The following is a 26528-nucleotide window of genomic DNA, read 5'->3' on the forward strand; positions in this document are numbered from 1 at the left end:
GTGATATGGCTACGTGCTTGGATATAGTTGTGCTGAGACAGGTGTCGCGTGTTTGTCAACCGGTCTTGTCTAGAGTCGATTATATGCTGCAGCTACTCGCTTGTAGTCACCCGGTCTCGAATAAGTCCGGGTGTCCGCGATCAGCCGCGTGAGAAATTTGTGGTGAGCACCTGGTCCTTCTTCGGTCCTCTGACCTCGTGAACTGTCTTCCATGACTGTATACGTTCATCTAGATCAGTGCTGAACTCATATGCCGTCGAGTAAAAGTCGTCCACGCAGAGATGCCCTCCACTTCCTTGAATCAAGGATGGTTCATTTGTTCCTTCGGTGACAGAGATATGAATATCATGGAAGAGGTAATCAGTAGCCTCTGATCCAGGCTTTGTAAACCAGACACTGATCTTTCCATCCTTGCTATCCTCGCTTTTGCTCAGTTTCCAAACGTATTTCTTCGAGAACGGCACTTTGATCATGGATGGCAGCTGGAACTCGCCTTGCTCGTGATAAAGCATCTCGGCTTCCGCTACCTGCAACTTGCCATTGGCATCTAAGACAGGCGAAGACTGTCTCGATGTGAATGTGGCAGTGCCAAGGCATTTCCCATTTGGTTCATTTACGTTTGCGCTTTCGAGATCCCGACTCAACGTCCACGTGCCAGCAAGGGAGTCAAACAGGACTTTAGGGCTGGTCACACGAGACATGTTGACAGCACGCAACACCGAGTGGGACTTTGTTGCACATAGAATCGTGTGCCTGCAGACAGCTGTCCACAGCATACACCACTGTGGTTGATGTGAGATGTTGTTCAGTGTCGAGTTCGATAGAATGCTCATTTCCATCTGCAGAATCCCATCTCGATGTCGTGGAGCGACGGGGTGCCCCTCATTGGTGCCGTTCTTATCCGAGGTTCCCGTCTGTGCATTTCTGTACCCTATTTTCAGTAGAGTTCGTGCCCGCAGATGAGCTCCGGGGTGTAGTGGAATGCTGACATCCAATCCACAGTCTGAGCATGTCGCAATTTCGGTGATATGCTTCTGCAAACGCACAGCTGTCAGACGTCAGTCTGCGCTCTTTGACACGTTACTGGCATGTTTCGAACTGGACTAAACAAGCCCGATGGGTAAGGGATGAGCATGACATCGAGATGGGGGTTGGGTCACGGCCAGTGTTCAGAGAGCGTCATGTCGAGCCGAGTATCTTCTTGCTTAATTGCTTGCAGTAGGGTTGTTGATTGGCGCCCCGTCAGACGACCACCGTCCACCCCACTCCAACAGGGCCCTCCGCTGCTAATTGAGTTCGCTACCGTTGGTTCCCCTACTTTGGCAAGGTTCAGTTATGTAGCTGATTGTCCCTCCGGCTCTTCGGTTGCTTCTTCTCTTCGCGTCATGCCACCGCAGCATGCCTCAACACACTCGTTATTCATGACCTCACACCCGTATCGCAGCCGCCAGCGCTGCGACGTCCAAGAGACCGCTGAGCGATCGCAAACCACGATAGACTTCTCGACGCGACCAATTCCTTTACACAACCGCGAAGATGCGGTTCCTCCGCACCATAATCACCCTCTCACTGGCTCTTCCTCTCGTCGCTGCGCAAAACTTCGTCCCGACGGGCGCCAACGGACAATTTCCGGCGTGCGCCGCCTCGTGCGCGGTACTTGAACAGACGCAAAGCACTTGTTTGACACAAACAGGCCAGCAGACGACTGGCTTGGCCGCAGAGAACTGCTTTTGTCAATCGGCGGCACTACAAGGTCTATATAGCACACCAGATGCCCTGTGTGTCGCAGAATGCCCCTCATCTACTGATCGCGCTGGACTACGGACATGGTTCATGAGTTTCTGCGCGCAGGTTGGCCAAGGTGTTGACCCGAATGCCCAAACCACCTCGGCTACACCCACAGCGACGGCCACGGACTCGACAGGGACAAGTACACCCACTGCAATCGATGCGGGAAGCAGCTCTGGCAGCAATTCCACAACTCAGAGCGCGTCTAACGGCAACGAGTCATGGTAAGTTCCTCACGCGATCAACAATTCCTGGGCTGACATTCAACAGGATATCGGGTCACTGGCAATGGATTGTGATGATTATTGCTTTGGCCATTGGACTTGGACTACTGGCGGCACTGCTGATCTTTCTCAAGAAGCGCCACCGGCGCAAGGTGAACGAGCGCCGGGCACAAATGGGAGGTTTCCCAACCGAACGTGAGAAAGCTGCTGGGGCAAGAGCTGCCACACCAGATCTCTGGGGTCCGCATCAGGTAGGTGACCATCAAGCGAAGCATGTGCCGAGACTGACTTCGACAGCATATGCACGCCTCGAAAGGCTGGGAATACCAGGAGGGCGCGGGGCCTGGAGTGATGGCAGCAGGCGCAGTGCCAGGATCTCGTTCCGAAAAGGCCGACCGAGCAGGCCGTACTGAACGAAAACGTTCTCGCCGACGGTCTCTCAAACCTGGATCGAGGACCAGGGACTCAATGACAGAAATCACAGATGTTCAACGCCCACCAGCCTCAAGAGGACAAAGCTCCAAGGGAAAGCGTGTAGACGCGGACGCAATCGAAGTCCAGAGGAATCCTAGTCAAAGCAGAAGCAGGAGTCGCAAGCCTCCGAGAGGCGCCAAATACGACTTTGATAGGGATGTTGAGAACCAGTAGGTGATAGAGTCGCGACACGACGGCCAAGTATCCCGTCGGGCCATTCTTATCCATTACGGAATGGATCACCATCACTATCAGTGCCGAACATTGTACAACGCTTGGAAATGCTTTGGACTATGGTGTATATACAGGGCGCATGGGACCAAGCTTGACGCAAGCTGCTTTCACTCATGCTATGGACGCAGATGTTTATGTGGTTTGAATCAACCGACTTTCAATCCAGGCCGTGTCGGCTCCTTCCTGGCGTGCGGATATTTCTATCGATACATTTCACATGTACAGCACCCTCCGCAAACACCACTTAGGCATGGGTCGAGGTTCAACAGGTGAGAGCGACCAACAACAGAAACAACTCGTCTCTTCGTGTGACCAGGGCCGGATCTCCTACCAGACGCTCTCAGATGCAGCTCACTCGAGTCTCTGAGATCAAAATTTATCATTCACCAACAACGAACGATGCATTCACTGCTGTCGGTGACCAATCTGCTCCAAATCTAACGACTATATCTACCCCTTCCCATCCCATCTTTTTCTTACACTCCTTCTTATTACACGACAACCTTTTGCAGATTCTCCTACGATCTATGCGAGGATTCAATGGTCCCACAGGGGCTATATGAACTCGTCCGAACATCTTTCGATAGCTCTGCCAGTCACAGATCTTTCTTACCTTTTCTGACCGTCGATCAGACGTCTCTTCGTCCCTGATTGTTGAGCAAGAACGGTTCTTCAACCAAAATCATTGCGTTCGACTACGCAGGTATCTCAATTCTCGCTAGTTGGCAGGTAGGCCACCTCAACATTTCTGACATCGACTGAAGAAAAGAAGCTGATCTGGAGTTGAGTCCAGCCGTCTTCAAACGTACTGTACGCAAGATGGTCAATTGGCAAGACGACGATTTCGTCCCTTCCATCAAGGCTACGCATCATGCCCTCGAAAAGCCTGAGCTTGGCCCGATCTTAGTGACTGGTCAGCGGCGAGCCCTGATCGGGTGGACGCATCAGCGTAACAACGCTAGCGGCTACAATGACCGGCAGAGTCAGATCTGGGGCTGGGTCACAGCCAGCAATTCTTTTCACGTCTATATTTCCGAGGACAATCGCGGCGAGGTTCGAGGCATGAGGTATGATACTGGTCATACGAACTTCAGCAGAATTCGGATGTAAGTCTCAAAATCGACAGGGTTCATTATCCACTTGTCAAAAGCAATGCTTAACACTGGCACAGGTTCCATCCATATTGGTGTCAAGGTGGCATTCCCAGAGATCTCTACGGCCGAGACAAAGAACGAGTCAGAGCACTCTATCGACAGCTGATCGAGTCAGCCATCGATGATGCGACGAACAACGATACCGATGAAGACCAATCCGATGGCGATGATGCCGATGATGCCGATAATGGCTCTGCAGACCAAGCTCGCGATCAGCGTCGTGAGGCACGCCGTCAGCGCGCGTGGGAGCGTCAGCAATCCAAGAGACAGGCTGAGGCGTACAAACATCAGACCGGCGAAGGAAATCGTGTGTCTCGAGAAGAGCGTATCAGGTTGGAGGTTGAGAATCGCAAGCGTCAGCAGCGCGAGGCCGACGAAGCTTACAACAATCGCAACCAGAATCGCATATCAAAGAAGAAGCAGTACACGAATCGACGACGTCGAAACCAAGCAGGTCCTTCTACCACTCGAGCCAATCTCACTCGCAAACGCAACACCAGTACTGATCGGCATCGTCAAAGCTCATCTCCAATCGCCACACCGTCCTCATCTTCGTCCTCACCTAGACCGCGTCCAGTCCTGAAAACTCACCAAACCATCGAAGTCAATTCCGACGACGACGATTATGACTTCAGCGAGAACGAAGCCCCTGGCCCAAGCGGATCTGCACCTCAGAGCTCCGGCTTTGACTTCGAAATCAACGAAAGTGATCACGAAGATCTGGCTCATGAAAACGTCAGCGGCAATGGAGCTGTGAATACTTCTGGCAACGATGCGCCTCTTGATGCAGAGGACCAACGACTGTTCGAGAACTTGCACAATTTCACTCTCAACCAGGATGCTCGTCCGAACACCAACGATGACGGCGGTCTCTTCATTCCCGAATCACCTCCTAAAACGCCTGAGAGAGATCTAGATGCGTTCACTGACGGAGGACGTTCCCCAGTGCCAGTGGAAGATATGGAAGACGTCATGAATGAGGTTGAAGATGCTCCAGCGGCCAACAGTGCCAGCAATTCAGAGGAGAACAACGCAGTCAAAGTTGAGCAAGACGTGAAGCCCGATCGCACTACCTTGGATCATGCATTCAACATTGACATCGATCCATTCAACGACACCGAAGATCTCGATTTCAACTTGCTGGACGAGGATGAAGACATATACATTCTCCGTGAGCAGCCTGCGAGGGCGAGGGAGGAAGGACATGGGGAGGATATCTTTGGGAAGTGGCTTCGGCGCATGAAACCAATCAGAGGTGAGGGTACTGAGGATGATCCGATGGAGTTCGATTGAGGATTCGATTCCAGCACAAGCTGATTTATAAGGGTTCGACACGAGAAACGGCTCTCCTGAGCTTGTCTTGCTGTTGACTCTTGAACTTCACGAGATCAGAGGCATCCGATGGAGATACAAGGCTTGAGCAGAGGTGAGGCAGGAAATGCTGCGGAAAATGCTGGACCAACGTCATATCGACGCATAGAAGGCAGAATTTGCTGAGAACTGGACAAAGGATCTCAGAAAGACATCCGAGACGTGGAGATTGGGACTGGAAAAGGAGCAGAATGCTGAAGTGCTGAAATTGAGCACAGATCAAGTTGTCATGGGAAGACGCTCGAGCCATCTGCGAATCAGATAGTATCTCTGCAATCCCTTCCGACTTCGCCAGATAGCTGAACTACACAGCAGAAGTCCAGATGAGTCGTTGATCAGAGTGGTTGCAGCTGAAGCTCTTCTCAGGTATCTGGACAATCTCAGTTGATGACTCAAAGCAGTCGTACCAAGTTGAGCTCGTCAAGTGCAAACCTTTCTTTCCACGTCTGGCCGGTCTCGCACGCTATGCCAGAACTCCGCCTACGTCCCAAACCCTCCACCCCAGCCAACGGCAACGAATCCTCCCAATCTCGCGAGCACTCACCTTCGCCGTCCGACACATCTACCTCCAGCTCTCCAAGCAGGAATAAGCCCAAACCTCGAGCTGTCGACACGTCACGAAGAGGCAAACATGCGACCGGCACAGAAGCCACCTCAGCAATCTCACCAGAAGTAGGAAGAACGCCTCGCTCACCATTCGGGGCATGGACTGGCTCACCAAAGACTCCTATCATGCCTGCTTGGTCGCGACAGGCGGCGGTACATATGCAATGGCTGCTCGCGCTGTGTGTCGTCCTTCTGCTCGGTTTCTTGGGTCTGGCAGTGGCGGACGTGTACGGATGGAGATTTCATGTGCCTTTTCTAGGCTCGACGCGTGCCGGACTCGAGCCGATCTGGCGCGGAGAAGAAGAGAAGATGACGCATCACATACGGGTGACACCACTAGGGGCGCCGGCGTCCGCGTACTCGACTGCGCTGCCGTATCCTTCAGAGGCTATAGTTCAAGGGCCGGTGATCTTCGAGAAATTCGTGCCGGCATTTCCTTGGGTCCCACTGGCCGTGTATGACTCAGCTGCGTTCCAGGATCCTGGCGAGGCTGGGGACCAAGTGTGGCTTCAGATGCTACCAGAGGGCAATGGACTGGTGAAGGTGTCTCAGCCGAGACGGTACGGGCTGCCGCTGAGCCAGCCTTGGAGAGCGAAGTATGGGGGAAAGAATTGGGGGACTTCTGAGGATGGGTACGATGAGGAAGCAGAAGTGTTTGAGGTGGCGGTCGTACGGGAGCTGGAGTGCTTGTTGATGGTGAGGGCAATTCTCAGTAATGAGATGGTGGCCGGGCCGGAGGTGTGGCGGTGTTTGGATCATTGTGAGTTGCTTTTCTCTTCCTCACCTTTCATTCATGTGATTTTGATAGGGTGACTGACTCTGCGGACACAGTGCGACAAGCCATCCTCTGCCACGCAGATACCACGCTCGAGCGAGTCGGGAAGAAGCAGGCAGATATGGGCAGCGCGAGGAAACATAGTCCGGATGGTAGTCCTGGGTCAGCGCCGGAAGATGTGCCAATGCCTGATCTGGATGCGAGTGTTGGAAGCGTAAGGCAATGCAAGAATTGGGAAAAGATCAAGGAGTGGTTGGAGACGCATCGTGCTGATCAGGAGTGAGATGGTCTCTTATGGGATGAGGGTAGAGAGCCCGAAGGCTCTTGAAATATATTTCTAGCAAGACCGGATGACTGGAAAGGTCTACGGCAGGCCGAGTGACTCGATTCCTTTCACCCCCACAAGTCGTACCTGACTTGTCGTACCTGACTTTCTTGAAACGGAGGCACACAATTCAAGTTGTCGCTGCAGCGTCTCAGCATAGCGTCTATAAGTGGCAAGAGCAAGCCGCGTCACTGTAGGGATGCGGGCTCCGGGGCATTGCTGCAATTTATCAACCATAGGGCCTGCAGGTTGGCTGCCACTGGCGAACTCTCAATCGTACCTTCTTCGATGACATTACCTCACTTGCACAACATAACGATTTTCTCTAGCTTGTCGGACTTACCTTTCTTTTCGTCCTCGGAACTATGCTTGCACTTACGATGCCGCTGTCAACGCCTTCCTGCGTGACAACCACGCGGGCTGTTGGATGCAGCTTTCAGTCCATCATCATCATGAACGATCTCGTTGCAACGCTCGTGTGAACCTGGAGTCCCACACCAGCACTATGGTTGTGCCCACAAGTGTTCTAGGCCAAGGCGTGGATCATGACTGAAGTCCTCCAGAACGCTGTAAACATGGGTTTGAGTTTCATCAGATTCTTGGCCGTAGCAGCCGGCGCGAGTCTTCACTACCAGGCCACGCACCATTCATGAACTTCAAGTCATCTAGCTATGATGGAATTGCGCAAACCTCCGGAGGACAGGAGGCATCTATCTTGTTGGCTAGCCGGTACGCAAACCCGTCTCTTCTTTGTTTGAACTGCAATGAACACAACAATAACACAGTACAGGCAACAATGAAGCTCATTCGTAAAGGCTATTTCGAGGACCTGGGACATAGTTCAACGTCGACAAAGGCCTTGCACTGGGTGATTAGGCATCGAATTCTGCCTCGTGGAAATGCAATTATCCACAATAGCCACTTACACAGCTAAAACTAAGTCTAAGTAGTAGCGAATGAGATCTGAGATCGGACACAGCAGAAAATGGAAGACACCCTATACGACGAAGCTACAATTGATTGGCGGAAAGCCATCGACAAGCAGGCAAGACTTGACATAGCTGATGGCACCCTCCAACCAGGCAAGAGGTGGTACACTTGGAATGAAAGAATATCGAACACCCCTTTGCCTGGATGTCATGTCAGGTTAAGCGATGTTCCTGAACTGGCTCTTCCTGTTGGGTTGAGAAACTTGCACGGTACCTGCTACATTATCACAGCATATACTGTGCTTCTCAATTTGCCCCTGTTTGTAGGACTTGTCCTCAAGCACGAGTGCGAGAAAAGCTGCATAGTATGTCTGGTCCGAGAGTTCGCTTTGGCATACCACAGTGACCGCAGGACAACACGCGAGGTAGAACGAACGGCAAGAGCTCTGCAGGAACATTGCGAGATCTCCTTCTGGGGCCCACGTGCGAGATCACAACCCCGGCAAACTGTCCTTTTGGATGCAGGCGGCAACGAGACCGAATACCTCGAGCTACTCCTCATTCACGTACGACAGAGCTTGAGCAGCGACTTCCAGGCCTTGCAAGAATTCGACCAGTTGTTCTCGACCGAGCTACGAGTTGTGCAACAGTGCCCCTCTTGCGACCGCACCTACGAGGAAGGATTTCGAAGATACGTCCTGATGTCTTATGAGCGGACGCCATCGGAACCAGAAGCGATCGTTCGTTACATCAGAAAACAAGTTTTGTACAACGCTGAGTGCAAAAAGGAGGCTAAACCGTGGTGTCGTCCCTGCGATGTCACCATGACCCAATCGATCAGCGTCATGAATCTACCCGTCTACCTGTTGAGCAACTTTGAAACTAGAGACAATCTTAAGTTCAGAGACTTTGTCGAAGAGCTGACCCTCAATACTGTGGACGGAGAAGCCGGCTATGAGTTGCACAATGTCGCATGGGCCGAGCTGAAGCACGTCTCAGCCTTGTGAGATCATGGGATGACGTCTACGGCCGCTACCACATCTGGCGCGTTAACAATGAGTTGGCCACTTATCTGTCAGACACCTGGGATGGTGCTGCGCGGACTTTGGAGGTAGCTGCTGGTGAGCAGCCGTCACTACTGGTCTATGTGCAAGTTTCGACTGCTAGAAATATGCTGGACAAGCTAACAGGGATCTCCAGCGTTACTAAGTCCTTCCCTGAACAATCCCTGTGGAAGTCAAACAGGTGGGGAGAGAGCGGAGACACTGATATAATTTTCCGAAATGACCCTGACATGGACGACGTCGGCGATGAGCAGCTATCAAAGGAGGATGAGTCCCTTCAGTGGAAAGTCAGCCTGCTCCGAAGCAGATTCAAGGACCTTTCGACGCAAGACCTTCTTCGAGTCCTCAAGCGTTGTAATGGGAACGTGCAGGCCACCGTGGACTCGTTGTCCCTGCAGAACATACATGGTGTCTCACTGGATGACTTGCCGGAAATATACCAGCAACAGGCTCTGGAACTCCACACAAGATTTCCATGGGCTTGTCTCGGCGAGATTTACCGCCTCCTTCACGACCACCCTCTGGACGTGGGCTACGTTGGGGAGATCCTACGAAGGCGCCCAGTTGTAAACCTCGGCTTCGTCGAGAATTCGGATCACAACAATCAGTTCGCAACTCGTATCTCGATAAGAGACCACATCACCTTCATGGGCGATGGCGAGCTGGCGGCGGTATCCGAAAAGGTCGCTAGTGGCACCATATGCTTCCGCGTTGGCGAACAACAACATCTCGGCGACTTTACTACCATCCTTCGACCAGTCGATCAATCTAGCACAAGCAAAACAGACGCTCCAGCGGCCACGAGTCAGAGGAAGAAGGCACCAGGCAAGTTTGATCCTCCAAGTCTACACGCAGACGCCTGTCGGTGGAACGATTACAAACGCATGCTTGACGAAGGAACACGATTCGAAGAGCAAAAGTCAACATTCCTGATTCCACTCCCACACTGATGCTGTAAGAACGAGTGCATGTGGATGCCACCCATATGTGAGATGTGAGGAATGTCGGGGTCGCAAATGGTAAGTGAGGTTTTTGCGGTAGGTGCTTTCATTTGTCCGTCCAGTTCTGGTTCTGTTGCTTGACGTGCACTGGTAGATGCGTGTTAATCAATACTTTCGCTCTCTCTTGATTCCTTCGAATTCCTCTCTCTTGATCTCAACGAATCCTTGCTCACTCGAGGTGCTATCCCCATCATGTTGCTGAGAGCCAGCGTCCGTGATGCCATCCGTGTTCGTAGAGACTGCGACGTGTTCGTCTCCAGCACTCTCCATATCATAGTCTCCATCAACAGACTCGGTATGCTCAGTGAACGCGTCCTCACGAGCCCCAACATCCTGCTCATCACTATTCAAAGCCTCCATCCTCACCAGAAACTCCTCCTGTAGCTTCTTGAGCCACGCTTTGAGCTCAGCGCCCTTGAGTCCACCCTCCCGCGCCAATATCAGCTGCTCTCGTAAGCTCAGCATCAGCCTTCTGCGCCGCGGCATGGCCATGACGCGCGGCTCGTCTTTCTTAGCTGCATTCTGCTCGTTCAGCTCTTCGCTGACCAGGGTGGCGACTTCGATCACTCTTTCTGGTAGGTTGATCGCACGTGCCAGCGCGAGGCCGTAATACTGATTCGACGGCGGGATAGGCCCGTCGGAGACTTTGTACGTCATCTTCATGCGCGTCGTGGTCGGGTCGTCGTCTGTGGTGGAAAAATTGACACTGAGATGCAGATTGACCACACCTGCTCGTTCAGAGAGGATGCGTGGGAGGTCGCGGAAGTGTGTGACAAACCACACGAAGGCTTTGCTTTCGATTAGTGCTTCTGCGATTGCAATAGCAATAGCTAGGCCGTCCGTCGTGGAGGTTCCGCGGCCGAGCTCGTCGACGATGACGAGGCTGTGCGGCTCGATGTTGCGCAGGATGTGTGCGATGTCGCGCATTTCGGCGGCGAAGGTGCTGACGTTTGCCTCGACGGCTGAATCGGTGGAGATGCGGGCGAAGAGCTGGCGGAAGATTGGAAAGGAGGCGTACGTGGCGGGCACGAAGCTGCCGGCTTGAGCCATGACCGACTGTAGAGCGATAGAGCGGATATAAGTGGACTTGCCTGACATGTTGCAGCCGGTGATGATTTGGAAGCGGTTTTGCTGGGTGGCGTAGACGTCGTTGGGGATCCATTTATGGGTATGTGCTTGGGCCTTCTCGCGGATAGGGTGGCGGCCGGCTTTGATCGCGAGAGCTTGAGTGAGCTCGGGCTTGACGTAGTCTTGTGTTGTGGCTAGTTGAGCAAAGCCAGTAAGCATGTCGAGGAGGCCAATGGCTTCCGATATCTTGAAGAGAGGGTGAATCCGAGATCTGACGGCTTCAATCAGCTCTTGGATAGATCGGTCGCTCATGCTTATAACTTCGTTATGTGCGTCCTTGATCTTTTGGTTCATCTTCATTAGGTCGAGGGTTTGGCATTCGATGACACGTTTGCGCCGTACTACGTTGACGAAGATGTCGGGAATGGGTCGTTCGTCGAACTCGGATGCTGGGATGTGCAAGTAGTAATGACGTGCCGGATCGAATTTGAGGTCGATGCAGAGTTGATGTTCTTCGCCGAGTTCTGTCGTCATGTCATGGACGTCTTGATTGATCTCCTTGTACGTAGTACGCGCCACATCGAGAAAGCCATTGACGCCGACTCGGATCGCGAACACGCGCTGATTGCGGAGCTCTGCAGGCTGCGTGACGAAACTCACGTCGTCGTTCAGGGCGTATTTGACGAGGTCTTCAACTTCGCTGTAGTTCTCGGCGGCACAGAGCTGATGGTCAGTATGAGCTGCTGCGATTGAGGTGTACCTACTTGGCGGATGTTGCACAGGGCACTGCTAGTCGCTCCTGCTAACGCCTGCCATAGTGCTAACGGCGTCGACGAAAACCTTGAGCATCAGGACATGGTTGACGGACTGCTCCATGTACTCGAAGTTGAGCTTCGTGGGCAACCGGACAAGCTGCAGCGGTCAACATTGAAGCAAGCTTGAGGCATCGAATTGCTTACCGCGGACAGGCATCGATCTGTGTCGACCAGAACGCCCAAAGCTGTGCGGTGTGAGTATCTGCATTCGGGTCATTGTATGTTTGCTTACCATCTTGGGTCGCTGCGAACATTTCCTGCTTCATACACAGTTCACTCACCGCATCGTATCTCTCATTGATGGTCGAAGCATCGGTGGAGGGCTGTAAGATGTTTCTTCGAAGCGTTCGTTCTCCCATCCTTGTCAAAGTCTCCTTCATGAGGCCAAAAAGGGAATTCCGACTTTTCGTGTGCTGCAAGTTCTGGATGAGCTCCATAGAGGCTATTGTTGACAGATCGACCATCATGGAGCCTTCTGACGATTCAAAGCGGATGCGGAGGGTCTGTGGGGCGAATGTCACACTCATCGCCATCTCGGCGAAGCTCATGGCCTATATTATATTAGCAAGGCGCGAGTAGCCAGGAAAGTACCAACAGCAGCAAAGCAGCACGTCGCAAAGTAATTACCGCCAGCCGAGACCTTCAGAGACTCGAGATCGTCGGGCCATGCAAGGCGAGTGATGTATTCATGACCCTGACCATCAGCCCAGTACTTCCGGTGTAGACCTGTGAGCACGATCTCATTGTCATCACCTTTCAAGTTCTCTGCGATGATCGACACCAAGCTCGAGTCGCTAGCAGTAGACGCGTAAAGTATGTCAGACGGAGCAAAGACGGAAATTTTGTGACAGGTTCGAGCATAGGTTTGTGTATCAGCGAATTGGCAAAGAACAGCTTCAGAAGTGGTCAGATTGATGAAAGAAAGGCCAACGGTAGGACATAATCCGCGAGATTCGCTAATGGCACAAATAATGTCGTTGTCATCATACCCTGTCGAGGTTGCTGCTGTTCGAGGCCTCGATCGGCTAGTCCTGGGACGCGATGAAGTTGTACGTGTGATCTCCTTGCCATACGACGTGCTAGTGGTCGTATCGCCGATTGTGATGGCCTTCATAAGACTGGTCATGCTGACTTGACCGCATTGGGTCAACGACGTGTCAAGTAGTGGTTGATGGAAGTCAGGATTGAATGTGAAGTTTGGAGAATGCGAGGTAAATGCGAAAAGAGGTTGAAGTCATCCGGTCTTGATTAATGTCTCTTGTCAACCGGCCATAAGAGAGATCTGCGCGGTGATATCAAAGATTTGGAGATCACTGACTCCCCGCGGCCGACATTTTTTTGATGCCGGTTGTCTCGAACATGAGTTACGACTCGACCACCAGATGATGCTGCAGATACAATGGCAACGGTAGCGCCTCCTCCTAGCAAGCGCCAGAAGCTTGCCGCGATCGAGAAAATAGAGAGAGCAGAGGAGGAAGCCAAGCTACCAGATAACCCAGGCAATGTTCGCATACAATTCATCGACCAGAGCACCGGGCAGTCGACTGGTCCCGCAGTGTCTGTGCCAATCAAAGGCGCTACAGTCAAAGGCCTCGAGGCTCTACTCAACACACTACAGAACAATGACTCCTCATCTGCCTCATCATATCGCTTCTTCTTCCGTTCCCGAAATGACACCGCTAGTGACTGCGACGTCCTCGACATCCAATCCGACATATACACCTCAGTGCTCAAGCCCGGCTACAGATCGGCGGAAGAGACCATCGCCCTCCAATATGCTCCGCAAGCAGTGTTCAGGGTCAAGGCAGTTACACGATGTTCGGCCTCAATATCAGGCCACGGCGAGGCCATTCTAGCCACTGCCTTCTCCCCGGAAGGCGCATCACGAGTTGCAACGGGCAGTGGTGACTGCACAGCCCGAATATGGGACACGGACACTGGCACACCCGTTCACACGCTCAAGGGTCACACCAGCTGGGTCCTCGCGGCATCATGGTCGCCAGACGGGAAGATTCTCGCCACGGGCAGCATGGACAACACTATCCGGTTATGGGACCCCAAAACCGGTGAAGCGCTCGGCGGTCCCCTCAAAGGTCATACGAAGTGGATCACTAGCCTCGCCTGGGAGCCATATCACACTCAACAGAAAGGCAAACCACGACTGGCATCCGCCTCGAAAGACGGCACCATTCGAATCTGGGACGTACCTCTACGACGAATAGAGCAGACCCTCTCCGGCCACAAATCCTCTGTGACCTGTGTCCGCTGGGGCGGCCTTCACCGCATATACAGCGCCTCACAGGACAAGACTATCAAGATCTGGAATACCCGCTCCTGGAATTGCCTGCACACACTGACTTCCCATGTCCATTGGGTCAATCACCTTGCCCTATCCACGGATTTCACTCTCCGAACCGCCTACCACGACCACACGGGCAAATCACCCGAGCCGCTCGACGAGCGAATAGTGAAAGCCAAGAAACGCTACGAGGACGCCGCCCGAGATGCAGGGCGCATCACTGAACGCCTAATATCTGCATCAGACGACAACACAATCTTCCTCTGGGACCCATCCGCCTTCGATCCGAACTCCAACGCCACCCCAAAACCCCTAGCCCGTCTCATCGGGCACCAGAGACAAGTCCTACACGTCTCCTTCTCACCAGACGGAGCGTACATCGCATCCGCATCCTTCGACAACAGCGTCAAGCTATGGGCCGCACGAGACGGCAAATTCATCACTACGCTTCGAGGACACGTCGGTGCTGTGTACATGGTAGCGTGGTCAGCGGACAGCAGGCTGCTCGCGAGTGCAAGCAAAGACACGACCGTAAAGGTGTGGGATGTCAAGACAGGGAAGCTGAAGGAAGATCTGCCTGGACACAAGGACGAGGTGTTTGCACTGGACTGGAGCGGAGATGGGAAGTGTGTGATTAGTGGTGGGAAGGACAAGATGGTACGGTTGTGGAAGCATTGATCTCAGATTCAACAAAAAGTTGTTCGGTGACATGATACCCCGTTGATAGAAAGATCGGAAGTGACGATGGCCCCACCGGCTTCTATTTCTTACCTTTCTGCCTTCTTGATGGTACCATTGCCGACTCTGGCATGGCTCAAATTCGCTTGTCCAGCAGGGTCAGCAATCAAAACAAGCCACTGAAAGAAATACCATACAACAGCCCAATCGCGATATACTCGAAACAAATGGTCAACAACAAGATCAGGCAGACGACCAGCAAGTGGCCGGCCGTAAGAAGGCTACCATCTGCAGCATTCGCAGTAGAATATGTAAGTGTCTTCAACGGTCTGCTGCGCTCCAACGAAGCGTCTGAGGAGAAGGACGAAGTCGCAGCGGACGAGAACTGAGTTCGGGACGCTCCGGCACAGTGCTGCTCCTCGTGAAGAGTAGGCAGCGATGCTCGCTGCGGAAGGCAAGGGTAGCCCTCTACGGCAGTCGAGATCTGGCCAGGTCGAAGTCGCGATGGGTCTGAGCTGCTGAAGACTGGTGACGAGCAGCTGTCCTCTGACGGCTGTAGCGTCACAGCAGGTGCGATTGGCTTGACATGTAGCGGAAGTTTTGATGGCGGGCTTACGATCGGAATCGTGCTTGCCGTGTCTAGCAGTGGATCATTGCAAATGCTGCAGGAGCAAATATATCGGCCACGTTCACTGCGGGAAGAATGCTTACCTGGTCGGGAATTGTGGGCGGCTCGCAAAGCGGCGGAGTCCTGCTTCTCGAGCAGGAGCAATCGCTCCCGATGGAATCTGCGGGTGCGAGCTTCTGTCTCAAGCACCCACAGATCTATTCGTGCACTTTTCAGATGATCTGCTTGATCTGTCATGACTTTTATTGGCGATGTATCCAGGCATGTATGCAGGTCAGGTGCCTTCATCCAGAACAGTTTACCCATGGACAGTCTCTTCAATAAATAGGAGGTCCTTTGTTGTCGACGTTGAAAGCAGTCGACAACAATTAAAGTCTTGTTGAGACTACAAAGCTTTTCTCCATCGACGCCCAAGTAGTTCTTTGTCCAACCTGCAAATGCGCATCATGCTCGCTAAACGCTCCAAGGAAATTGCTCTGCCGTTACGGTGGTACCTGGGATATTTACAGACATTCACTGGCTTTTGAAATGGCCCGAATGTCGTTGCTCGTCGACATATGGCTGGTAACTTGGTCCAGCGCCCTCTGCGCCGCCGAAATACTGTTCGTGCAGAGCGTCTAATGCAATGGTTAGCTTTAGCACAAGACGGCAGCAATGGAAGGCGAAGCCGGGGACCCTCCGCGAAGCCGCATGACCTTTCGAAGACCATACAGCCTGCCAGGGTCGGTTTGAGACTTACGGTCTTGCACCTGATGATCTCCCGGCCCAACATCGTCGCGCTGAAAACTCGTTCGCAGCGGCGTGCCGTCCTCTCCGCCCACTGCTGTCCCTGGCGGATAGTGCTGATGCCCACTCCACCTGTTCAGAGCGGGCGAAGGCTCCCTTCCTCCAGAAGCAAATTTTGTCATCTCTCGCGGAGGCTCTCCTTCTCCCCAGCCCATCTTTCCTGATACCGGACTGTAAAGGCCAGGACTCTCCTGTGCTTCACGCACTTTGTCCATCCGCCCAGAAGCTGCCATTGCCTGCCTCCTCCGCCTCGTGGTGATCCAGCAGCACCAGCAACCTGCAGTGAGAATTATGAGGCCGCCAACTATGGGTAGCGCAATCGCAATAGCCAGGTTTGTCCCATGCAGACCGCCGCCTCCTCCTGTGTTGGCAGATGGTGGTGCTGGGCCAGCAATCAGGGTCTCATTGAAGATCGCACTCATGTCAGGAAAGAATGGTTGTCCGGGGACCGGAGGCTGGCGGCATTCGATGTGTAGTGCTTGCATGACTGAGTAATATGAGTATCGGGGCTTAAGCGCTTGGGTTTGTACTCACAATTCGCTACGAAGATCTGCTCTGGGATCAAGCTGTAGCAAAATGCGCAATTGTTGATCGCTAGATCGCCGAAAGCCCCAGCATTGCAGAAGTCAATGCCAGGATCTGCATTCCTGGTATCATTGGTGATCTGGTAGGACACCGAGTCGTTCAACGGTTGGCAAGTGACTTGACATGGACTCGAGACCGAGACGCGCTCGACTGGGACGCCGAACATACATGACGATAACGTGTAGCGGAGCGCAACTGGGTCTGCGTCAGTAGAAAGAGATATACGTCACAGAAGAATACGAACATAGTCCCCATTCCACATCAGACTGATTTTTGGCGGTGTCAACGGCGGTGCTGTTCAGCAAGCAGCCAACGCAGCTCTGCAGGCGCTGCCCACCGTCTGTGCTTCTGTATTGCGCATCTAGACACACTGCATCCTCCGAAAGTGTACCTTCTCGACATTGAGGTTCGCAGGGAGAGTTCTGGACATATTGATAGGCAGTGGTAAGGTTCAGGAAGTACAAAATGGCAATAAGGCTGCGCAGACCCGCGGTCGCATGGAGGCCGCGCTGTCGGGCCATGTCATCACTGCTGTGGTGTCGTAGGGTCGCAGTATTGGCAGAGCAATCAGTCTGAATCAGAAGCTATCCGTCGCGCAGTCTGCGCAATGCTTATGACGGTGCCAGAGCTGTTCTGTGCTCGAGTTTGTTGCAAGGGAAACCTCTATGGATGCCTTATCCAGGACTTTCTGTTGTAGTGGATAGGGACGGAGTCGCGAAGACAGACAGTAACGTCTGCCGTCCACTTGGCGATGCATAACGCTTGAGAGACGACATCGCTGAATGACGAGCGATTGGACACAGCATGGTGAGCAGGGTGTGATGAACACGGGCGCTTACAGAAGAGCCCGAGACGATCATTGGGCGCTCTCTCCAAACGCCACTCCCCGCTAGCACTGCAGGAGCAAAAGTGAACGTCAACTCCACCAAAAAGTCTGGGACAGCCGGAGCTAGGTAAGCACGTCTAGAAGCTTTTTACTCTGTTTGTGCCTGGAAGTCAGCACCAGACTCATAAACGATTGCAACATCCGTGGTCGCATACAGGCGAGCCGCGGAGTGCCTCGATGATCTATAAGCGAGAATATATATTGGATTTATGCGCACATGGTCCAGGTCTTCGCGCTCCGTCACGGCGCTTCAACCCTTCAAGAACGATATCACAATGCGTTCAAATTCAGCCGCCTGGTGCATCGGTGGAATATGGCCAGTGTCTTTCATCAGGACATACCGCGAGCCAGAAATTCTCTGATGAACATCGATCAAGATTTCCTGGGGCCCGATTGCTTCGTCGTTCTCGCCCGCCAGTATCATCACCGCGGTCTTATCGGTCTTGATGTTCCCAAGCTCGGAGGTATAGTCGTAGTTCATGATAGCCTCAGCACAAGCGGCGTATCCTAAGAAGGACACACTCATGGTATGTTGGAGTGATTCTCTCTTGACCTCAGGCGGACACGGATCAGGAAACCAGCGCTCGACTGTTGCTCTTGCTAGCGGCTCGACACCTTGCTCTCTGAACATCTTCATTCGATCCTTCCACTTGATCTTCGACTCCTCCAGACTTGTCATGCCCGGGGCATCGCAACTGACGATGTACGACAATTGTTCCGGATACATCAACCCATATCGAAGAGCGATGACTCCGCCTATTGAGCAGCCGATGAAGCCGTACGGTCGCTTGCCAGGAATTGTGCGTTGAACCATTTCATTGATATACCGGCAGAAGTCGTCGATGTGAATTCGGCCCACGCGATCTGCTACTGGAACGCTTGTCTGCCCATGACCGATGTGATCGTATCGCAATGTACTGAATCCTGCGGCGTTAAGGGCTTCCACTGTCGAGTCCCACATGTGTAGATTTGACATCAGTGCATGACAGAGGATGATCAGAGGTTGGCTAGCATCGCCCTCGTGAAGGACGTTGAAGGTGAAGCCGTCGATGTCCATGTCGCTGGTCATATGCTCGACTCGTATGAGACAAAGATGCAAGACGCTTGGGCTTTATGTCTGCACGTTTCTCGCCTCATCATGAAAACGAGCAGGTTGTCAAACCATGACGTGCGTATGTTGTATATATCTTCGCTCATTACCCTTACCCCAATTGGAGTACATGATGCTGGTCGGCACTTACGTGATCGCATCGAGAGTTTGTGGTAGACTGCCGACATGAGTACGTCTGGTTATTGCGACCACACTGGCAGACCCGTCCGAGAGCGGCATGATGCCTGCCATATTCAGCTTCTGTCAGTCTTTGCAGCCAAAATGCCTACCGTAGAAGGAGCATCTACCGTAAATCTACCGTGCCGCGAAATAACGGCTAATTTCCGTTAACGGTCAAGAATTGTTGACAGTCAACTCCGACTTGACGATAAAGGCCGCCTAATGGTTATCACAGTCGCGGAGCAGATAAAAGTGCTCGATCCGGCAAGTCACCTACCACAAATGGCTGAATTCACATGTCTGACCAACGACTCGGACAGCGGTCGTGAGGTTGTAGGACATTGTCAGGCCATGACCCCTTCAGTGAGAGTACTTGGTGAGACATGAACCCGGAAGCCTCGGTCGTTGTCGGCGTCATATGGACTCATCCTCAGCAGATCTATTCTGCACGCATACTACACATCTGGCCAAAACCCAGCCTCAATTCCTAGAATGTGCTCCCAGACAGCCTTGAATACCTCTACTCGCCGCCAGCCCTCCTCTCGGATGCTCAGCTCATCCATTACATCAGCAATCTCTTCGACAAAGACTTCAAACTCCCGACTCGTCCAATTTGGGATGAATGCCTCGCGCAGAGCACCCCCATCCAGGTCTTTCCGAGGCTGTATTACTAACTCGGGTGCGTCATGGATCTCTCGCTCTGACACGGGCGTCAGCGGTCCAGCATGTGTTGGGTCATTTGAGCAATGACTCGATCCGCCGCTCTTGATAGTCGTTGCACTGACGGCAGACTGTGGCGTGGGTGGTTCGATATTGAATCGTGGATCTTCACTGTTCTGACCTGCCGGACCACGATAAGGCTCTGGCTCCTGTCCCGGTAGCTCGCTCACTCGCCGCCACTGAAGCGATTCGACCTGAGCTACCGGTGACACGATTCCCGGCATAGGCGCAGCACGATCTGGGTTAGTCGAACGCTCTTCCGGCCAAAAGCTTTTTGCGTACTTCCATGCGTGAAGATAGCAAGTCTCTGTTGCCCAGAGAACGACCAAGCCTTCTAGCAGACTCATGCTCGGGTCGGAGCCAAAAGCGCGAAAGAGGCCTTCATACTGCTTAGTGGCTGAAAGTGGCTCGAATGGTGTTCCTGGCTTCCGACTTTGATCTAATTGCAGGTTGTACTTGCGCGAAGTCTCGTCGAACAGATCGAGTTCGCGATTGATGTTGTCCAGACAAGAGGTAAGCAATTTGAGGATGCGCCAGCGAAGTGAGGCGCCCTTGTCTCGGACGTGTGTGTGCGGCAGATGTATTCGAGCTATTAATGCTCCTATGAAGTTGACGTACGCCTGTGCGTAGACGCGATCCTGGCTGAGCCAGCGACTGAGAGTTTGCGTCGTTATCTGACCCAAGCCAGCCTGGCGAAGGAACGGGTGCTGCGTTGCCGACTGGAATGCGATAGGAGCGTAGTCAAGTAGAAGCTTACTGAGAGGCGTATGTTGAGGATGAAGTGGTTGATTGGAATGGGCTGGAGGCATGGAAATTGTCGATATTGACATAGGCCTGGAATCAGGACGGTGGGAAGGTGGTGGCGAGGATCGGTACGACATAGTGGCAACAGCCAAGGGCTACGGGGCGACGTGAAGACACTCGTGCGATTGCTGTCTGTTTGTCCGGAACACTCCGTCCACGGCGTAGTTACAGCTTTGAGTCTTGGCCCCAGCTTCTGATGTCTTGTTCATTTAGAGCGCTCGTGCCCGAGCTTGCCCATGCTGACGGGCTGATTGATGGATTCGTTTACTCACGTCCCTATATGTCCAGGCGACAAGGTTCCCGGACGGAACAACCAGTGTTTGAGGGAATAATCGATTCCTGTGTCCAGTGCTATGTGCAAGATGGTCAACACCACGAACTCAGCTGCCTCGTTGTTTGCCTTGTTCCCGGCTGTCAATCAGGTCCTAGCGCGGCACGGGCCTCAGCAAGCTTCTCGTGGGTGCTATTTCGAGTAAGTCTACGCTTGCAATATCCGCGACGCGTCACTGCTGTCCTGCTCAAGCTTCGTCAAAGCAGTGCGTGGTGTCAATTCAGAGCTACTTTCGTTGCGGCTTCGAATTTCGACGCAGATCAGCCCAGCGCTAAGAGCAAGCCTTTGACTGGGATTCACCTCGCTTGCGCCTCTTTCAGAGCCAATAGGAGATGTTATTGGCAACTCTCCGAGGCTCCCATGGCCAAGGGCGGTTACGAGGCATCCAGTACAGGATTGCCGCCAACTCCAGTGCCCCGCAGGACCCTCGAACCAAGAGGGGATGTGCCCAACTGCGATGGTACGCACCGCGGTGCATAGGCGACGAAGCCTTGCAACACCGGCTCGTCGAGCTCTCTGCTATCAAGGCTGTTGATTGAGTTCGTCCTCCGGCGGCTGCTACGAGATCGCCATGTTCGGAGATCGATAAAGTTGCTTCCTGCCAGAATTGCCCAAGAAGTGTCGATTCACCGCTTGTGTAGCACATCTACGTCAGCCTGCCGCGCTCGCTCTCACACTACCTGCGCCGTACCCAGACGACCGTTTTGCCACCCTGCGACACCTGGAATTGTCAAGATGAGTGCCGGCGGCCATTCCGGGCGGCCTGGAGACGAGATGTTCATGGGCCAGCAGCGGCACAATGATCAGGACTCGCCAACTATTGTCGAACCTTTGCGCATAAGCAAGAGACACTCTGGTGCCTCTCAGATATCAAACGCGAGTCAGCAATTTCCTCCGCCGCAGCAACAGCAAACCACAAGTCAGACGCAATATCCTATGCCAGCGCTGCCCTACCCGGGCGGTCGCAAAACGACGTCACCTCCACCAGTCAACGGAGCAAATGCACCGTATCCATATCCAGATGTGAGGGCCATCGCTTCTCCCGAACAGCGCACTGGTAGCGCGAACTCGATGGACTACAAAAGGCGGGCCGGCTCTACAAGTTCGCAGGACATCGCGGGCTATCCTAAACCTGGGTCGTCGTCAATAGCAGAACGCAGAGGGACGTCAGGTCCGAAGCCGCTGCCCGAGTCGCCAGGGCCCGAGGCTCCTGACAAGGACATGTTTCAGCGGCCTCTGCAAAGGAATGATGGGCCAGTCACCGCTCCTCTGCCAGCCGCAGCGCAGCAGTTCTTCCCACCACCGACAGTGGACTACAACAAGTTGAGAGCGAGAGATCCTGGCGCAGTGAACAGGATCAGCTCTACTGCTTCTACATCTACAACGCGCGCCACAAGGGGCTCACCTCCACCACCTGAGACTCCAATCACTGGTCCTGGCGCAGTAGGTCAGCCGTTCCAGGGTGCACGGCCTCAGACCGACATAGAGGCGAGATATGCTGCATCTGGCATTGCTGGCACCAATACTCTCAACAGCTTGCAGGCTCAAAGTCTAGCATCACAACAACGACAGGCCCAATATGCTGCGCAGCAAGCACCAGCGAGACCTTGGACGCCGACTGAGCAACCCGGCAGCACCAGCCATCCCGCGCCTATGATTTATCAAGGAGACAGCGCTGTTGGCCAGTCGCCCCCACAACAGCCCGCTCAGTCCGTGACAGCCCAGTCAGTCACTTCTCCTACGAGAGTGAATCCACTCGAAAGCGAGATCGGACGACTGTCAGTACATGACGAGCCGCCACCTGCATATTCGCAAGTCGGAGGGCAAGGAAATCGCTATCCAGCCGACAAGCAGAGGAGAGGTACCGGAGCAGGCGGAGGCACCGCTGGTGTAGCGGCTGCAGCGGCGGCCGCCACTACAGCAACATTGGCTCAGCGGAGGACGAGCGGAGTCAGTCAGGAGGATCATCCAGCTTTTGCCAACGATCCTCGGCAACAACCAGCTCCTCAAAGCTTATCCAACGGCGCAACTCCTGTGCAGCAATTTGCAACCCAGCAACGACAGCCCTCTTTCAGGCAGCAAGCTCAACCACAGCAGATACCACAACCTCACACCCCCTCATCACATCCGCCAGCCTCGCCCCCACCATTGCCCGAAGGATGGATTGCCCACCTGGATCCCAACTCTGGTCAATACTACTACATTCACCTGCCGACACAATCGACGCAGTGGGAGTTCCCGAAAGGACCCACACCCCTGAACCTCAATGACACGCCACTCTCGCCCACAGGAAACGTGTATCCAAATCCATTAGCTTCACCAGGTCTCACATTCGCTTCTGGCAAGCCCCTTGCCTCGCCAGGTCTGCCAATGACGCCTGGCTATGATCAGACGGGATCTCTGTCTAATCCTGCCAACTTCACAGGTCCGCCTCCAGCCAGTGGTGTCGAGCTATACAAAGTGAACGCCACAAATGGAGTATATTTTGGTCCATATTTGCGATATACCAACATGGACCTCGAACGAGGGCTCTGGCTTGGATCAATCATGCTAGTAACGGATGCGCCGCAGCCGCCGAGTATACACATCCATCAGAGCGCCGATCTGTCGCCCAATCCCAGACAGCTGAAAGCTCTCAACATCGCAACTCATCAAAGGTGGACGTTTTACAAGTACGAAGTCGATCTCCGGATGGACGACAACGGTCCTGCGAAATGGACGTACGCTATCACCTCACATCTGGGATGCACACGGTACGAGTTCCTCGTGGCAGGCAGGCACGATACAAATTGGCGCTTCATTGCTACCTCAGGTAACGACTTCACCTTAAATGTCACGACTAATGAACGCAATCGGTTGGGCGGCGTCGGCTTCCTGTGGAAAGACATAATGCAGAAACACGCCGAATGCGGCGGTTTTCACGTCCAGCTCGGTCTCGGTAGCCAGATTTATGCAGACCGGCTGTGGAAAGAGATCCCTTCACTGAAGCAATGGCTTGCCATGAGCGGTAAGGAGAACAGGAAAAATGCTCCCTGGACAGCAGCACACGAAGAGGATGTGCAACATGCTTACTTCCATTACTACACCAGTCACTTTGATCAGCCGCATTTGCGTGAGGCGTTTGCTCAGATTCCACATGTCTTGACGATTGACGACCACGATATGTAAGTAGATGTCAGACAGCCGTCCACTTCGTGTACTAACAGTCCACAGCTTCGACGGCTTTGGGTCTTACCCCGAGTATATGCAGTTCAGCAATATGTTCAAGAACATTGGGCGCATCGGCATTGAGATGTATCTTCTCTTCCAGCACCACACCACCCTCGAAATCCTCCGGAACGTCAGCGACGACACCGATCTGTTCACCATTACCGGCACGGGCTGGCACTTCGTCAAGTTCTTGGGTCCGGCTCTTGCAATTGTAGCACCAGATACACGCAGCGAGCGAAACCCCAACCAGGTCATGGCGGGACCAACTTACCAGGGCCTGTTCCCGAAGATTGCAATGCTGCCGAACAGCGTGCAGCATTGTATAATGATGATCCCAGTACCGGTCGTGTATCCCAGACTGGAGGCAGCGGAGCAGTTTGCCAACTCAGTTGCAACGGGGAAAAAGGCTGTTACTGGAGCGTATAACATGCTTGGAAAGGTGACTGCCGGCGTCGCGGGCGTTGTCGGCGCGAAAGGTGCAGTGGGCTCCGGCTTCGATACTGTGAAGCGTGCTGTAGGCAAGTCCGGGCTGATGGGCGGCATTCTGTCTCCTTTTGGCGATATCGATGTGCTCGACGAGCTGAAAGACCAATGGACCCACGACTCAAAGGCAGGTGTCATCAGTCCAACCATCTTAGCAGTCCACTGACATGCCCTCACAGGACCTCGAACGCACCTACCTCATCCGCACTCTCCAAGGAATCTCAAAATCCCGCTCAATCCGTTTCACCTTTATGTCCGGCGCCGTCAACACCTGCGGCGCCGGCCTCGTCCACGATCCCTCGCACCCGTCCGACCACAAAACAATGTATCAACTCATCTCCTCCAGCGTCGTCAACACGCCGCCGCCATCCTACGTCCTCAAACTTCTTAACAACAATAAGCCACTGTATATACCCGCGAATGGCACGCGATCGACGCCGAGTGTTCCGACAGACACGAAAGAGGACATGATGGAGCTGTTCGCGCACGATGTCACTGGCCAGCCGAGTGCGAATCGGAAATTGATGCCTCGGAGGAACTATGTCGCGGTGGTGGCGTACGATCCGGAGCAGGTGAATGGCACGTTTGGGAGGACCGATATGCGTGGTGGAGGCAGGTTGAGTCTTGCAGCGGACTTCCTGGTGCAGGGAGAAGGGGCTTACGGGAGCGTGGTCAAGTTCGGCCCAGTGGTCGTGCCGAGTCTGCAATATGGGAGCTGATACATTGGAGATATCATGAGTTGGAGTGATAGAAGCGGGACCGTTGATTATATGAGGATCTGTCTATCTGGTGTGGTCGGTGACGGCCAATGAGTACTGACGGATAGAAAGATGATCCATTCAGCACAGTTCTCACCGTCCCTCAACGCAGACCGTATCGAGGCTCGCAGGCCATGCGCTCGAAGACCTCCGGACACTCCGTCCAAGGAACTGCTCACCCGTCGTTCTTGGCCGCGACGAATTCGCTGAGCACAAGGGCCACATAACTATGGTGCTTGTCTCCACCTTATGCCGGCTTTGCAACAGATCGCGATTCCACATCACTTCCCTGGCTACCGGCAAGCCTGTCCGCCAACTCCCCTCAACACCAGGTGGCCCTGCGCTGCATTAATCTAACTTCAGGCACGAGCATCTGGCCGCTTCATCACACCCGTCTCTGGATCGCGCTTCATCTCATCCGTGCCTGGCTTCACCGTATGACTGAAACAGAAACCATTGAAGTCGAGTGAAGTCTTTTTCACCGGATCGCATCTGACGTTCGTGTGCAGGCGCATGATGCATTGGTCGAATTGCTCGGGCTTCTTGCAGCCACAAGAGTATTTGCGATAGTACTGGGTGCACATGGTGGATAAGTGATGTATTATTTGGTATGTGGTCGTGAGCCTGCGAGACGATCAGGGGTGAGGGGTATGTGGTGTTAGGTCTGAATGTACTCCAGGATTTTGGTCAGTGTGTCTCTCGAAAGGTCTCGGTTCTAGTCCAACTTACTCGGACAACGGACCGAATGAATATGTGTAGTTGAGGGGATGCAGACTAACATCTCGACGCATATATATCTACCAGTACTATCACTCGTGCAGCTTCCACGCGCTTACACGAGGGACTTCACATCAGTCACTGGTCACTCAGGTCTCATCAGTGAATGCATTCACAGAGAGAGAGAGAGATAATGGAGCGCCACGCGAAGATACTTTGACTACGTTGAGGCCTTGGAAGGAGTCATCCATGGGTCGCGCCAAACTATGTACTACTTACGGCCGCTTTAATATACCAAGTCGCCTTCATTGCAAGCTAGCAGCAGAGCGCCCTCCCTGTGGTGCGACTGCCAGCCATCTTGCCTAAGTACCTTCTCGAGCAAGTCCTCGGTCTGGCGCCTAGATCTTCAGGCGTTCCTGTCGAAAAGTGCTCTCAGGACACGAGACCCGCCGACCGACGACAGTCTTCACTCCTCCGCTCACCCGCAATGTGGTCACTGCGACAAGACGTGTTTCCTACGCGCACTTGTGCTTGTGGCCTTCAAC

The 26528-nt window shown here is 53.5% G+C and overlaps 10 protein-coding genes across 10 annotated transcripts; 5 read left to right on the forward strand and 5 right to left on the reverse strand.

Moving 5' to 3' along the window:
- Nucleotides 1–140: 140 nt before the first annotated feature.
- On the reverse strand, nucleotides 141–701 carry AB675_611 (uncharacterized protein; the record flags this gene model as incomplete). The annotated part of the gene is made up of 1 exon (XM_018146385.1): nucleotides 141–701. The coding sequence occupies one exon, from the start codon at nucleotides 699–701 to the stop codon at nucleotides 141–143; it is 561 nt and encodes a 186-aa protein (XP_018005446.1).
- An 835-nt stretch (nucleotides 702–1536) lies between these two features.
- Nucleotides 1537–5167, forward strand: AB675_612 (uncharacterized protein; the record flags this gene model as incomplete). The annotated part of the gene is made up of 5 exons (XM_018146396.1): nucleotides 1537–2012; nucleotides 2059–2263; nucleotides 2310–2656; nucleotides 3485–3826; nucleotides 3892–5167. The coding sequence occupies 5 exons, from the start codon at nucleotides 1537–1539 to the stop codon at nucleotides 5165–5167; spliced, it is 2646 nt and encodes an 881-aa protein (XP_018006007.1).
- Nucleotides 5168–5710: 543 nt separating this feature from the next.
- On the forward strand, nucleotides 5711–6909 carry AB675_613 (uncharacterized protein; the record flags this gene model as incomplete). The annotated part of the gene is made up of 2 exons (XM_018146407.1): nucleotides 5711–6611; nucleotides 6683–6909. 2 exons carry the CDS (start codon nucleotides 5711–5713, stop codon nucleotides 6907–6909), a joined length of 1128 nt encoding a protein of 375 aa, XP_018005629.1.
- A 1795-nt stretch (nucleotides 6910–8704) lies between these two features.
- AB675_614 (uncharacterized protein) lies at nucleotides 8705–9894 on the forward strand (the record flags this gene model as incomplete). The annotated part of the gene is made up of 2 exons (XM_018146418.1): nucleotides 8705–8883; nucleotides 9081–9894. The coding sequence occupies 2 exons, from the start codon at nucleotides 8705–8707 to the stop codon at nucleotides 9892–9894; spliced, it is 993 nt and encodes a 330-aa protein (XP_018005462.1).
- Nucleotides 9895–10050: 156 nt separating this feature from the next.
- AB675_615 (uncharacterized protein) lies at nucleotides 10051–12954 on the reverse strand (the record flags this gene model as incomplete). The annotated part of the gene is made up of 5 exons (XM_018146429.1): nucleotides 10051–11736; nucleotides 11821–11925; nucleotides 11973–12013; nucleotides 12061–12379; nucleotides 12424–12954. The coding sequence occupies 5 exons, from the start codon at nucleotides 12952–12954 to the stop codon at nucleotides 10051–10053; spliced, it is 2682 nt and encodes an 893-aa protein (XP_018005913.1).
- A 273-nt stretch (nucleotides 12955–13227) lies between these two features.
- Nucleotides 13228–15194, forward strand: AB675_616 (Ribosome assembly protein 4; the record flags this gene model as incomplete). The annotated part of the gene is made up of 2 exons (XM_018146440.1): nucleotides 13228–14784; nucleotides 14859–15194. The coding sequence occupies 2 exons, from the start codon at nucleotides 13228–13230 to the stop codon at nucleotides 15192–15194; spliced, it is 1893 nt and encodes a 630-aa protein (XP_018005647.1).
- A 752-nt stretch (nucleotides 15195–15946) lies between these two features.
- Nucleotides 15947–17325, reverse strand: AB675_617 (uncharacterized protein; the record flags this gene model as incomplete). Its single annotated transcript, XM_018146451.1, has 4 exons — nucleotides 15947–16050; nucleotides 16173–16706; nucleotides 16754–16999; nucleotides 17049–17325. 4 exons carry the CDS (start codon nucleotides 17323–17325, stop codon nucleotides 15947–15949), a joined length of 1161 nt encoding a protein of 386 aa, XP_018005374.1.
- Nucleotides 17326–17940: 615 nt separating this feature from the next.
- AB675_618 (uncharacterized protein) lies at nucleotides 17941–18747 on the reverse strand (the record flags this gene model as incomplete). The annotated part of the gene is made up of 1 exon (XM_018146462.1): nucleotides 17941–18747. The coding sequence occupies one exon, from the start codon at nucleotides 18745–18747 to the stop codon at nucleotides 17941–17943; it is 807 nt and encodes a 268-aa protein (XP_018005736.1).
- Nucleotides 18748–19415: 668 nt separating this feature from the next.
- AB675_619 (uncharacterized protein) lies at nucleotides 19416–20561 on the reverse strand (the record flags this gene model as incomplete). The annotated part of the gene is made up of 1 exon (XM_018146473.1): nucleotides 19416–20561. The coding sequence occupies one exon, from the start codon at nucleotides 20559–20561 to the stop codon at nucleotides 19416–19418; it is 1146 nt and encodes a 381-aa protein (XP_018005450.1).
- A 989-nt stretch (nucleotides 20562–21550) lies between these two features.
- On the forward strand, nucleotides 21551–25227 carry AB675_620 (uncharacterized protein; the record flags this gene model as incomplete). The annotated part of the gene is made up of 3 exons (XM_018146485.1): nucleotides 21551–23979; nucleotides 24029–24641; nucleotides 24688–25227. 3 exons carry the CDS (start codon nucleotides 21551–21553, stop codon nucleotides 25225–25227), a joined length of 3582 nt encoding a protein of 1193 aa, XP_018005482.1.
- Between the last annotated feature and the right edge of the window lie 1301 nt (nucleotides 25228–26528).

This window comes from Cyphellophora attinorum (genome assembly GCF_001299255.1).
Source record: "Cyphellophora attinorum strain CBS 131958 chromosome Unknown Contig1, whole genome shotgun sequence".
Classification (NCBI taxonomy): Eukaryota; Fungi; Ascomycota; class Eurotiomycetes; order Chaetothyriales; family Cyphellophoraceae; genus Cyphellophora; species Cyphellophora attinorum.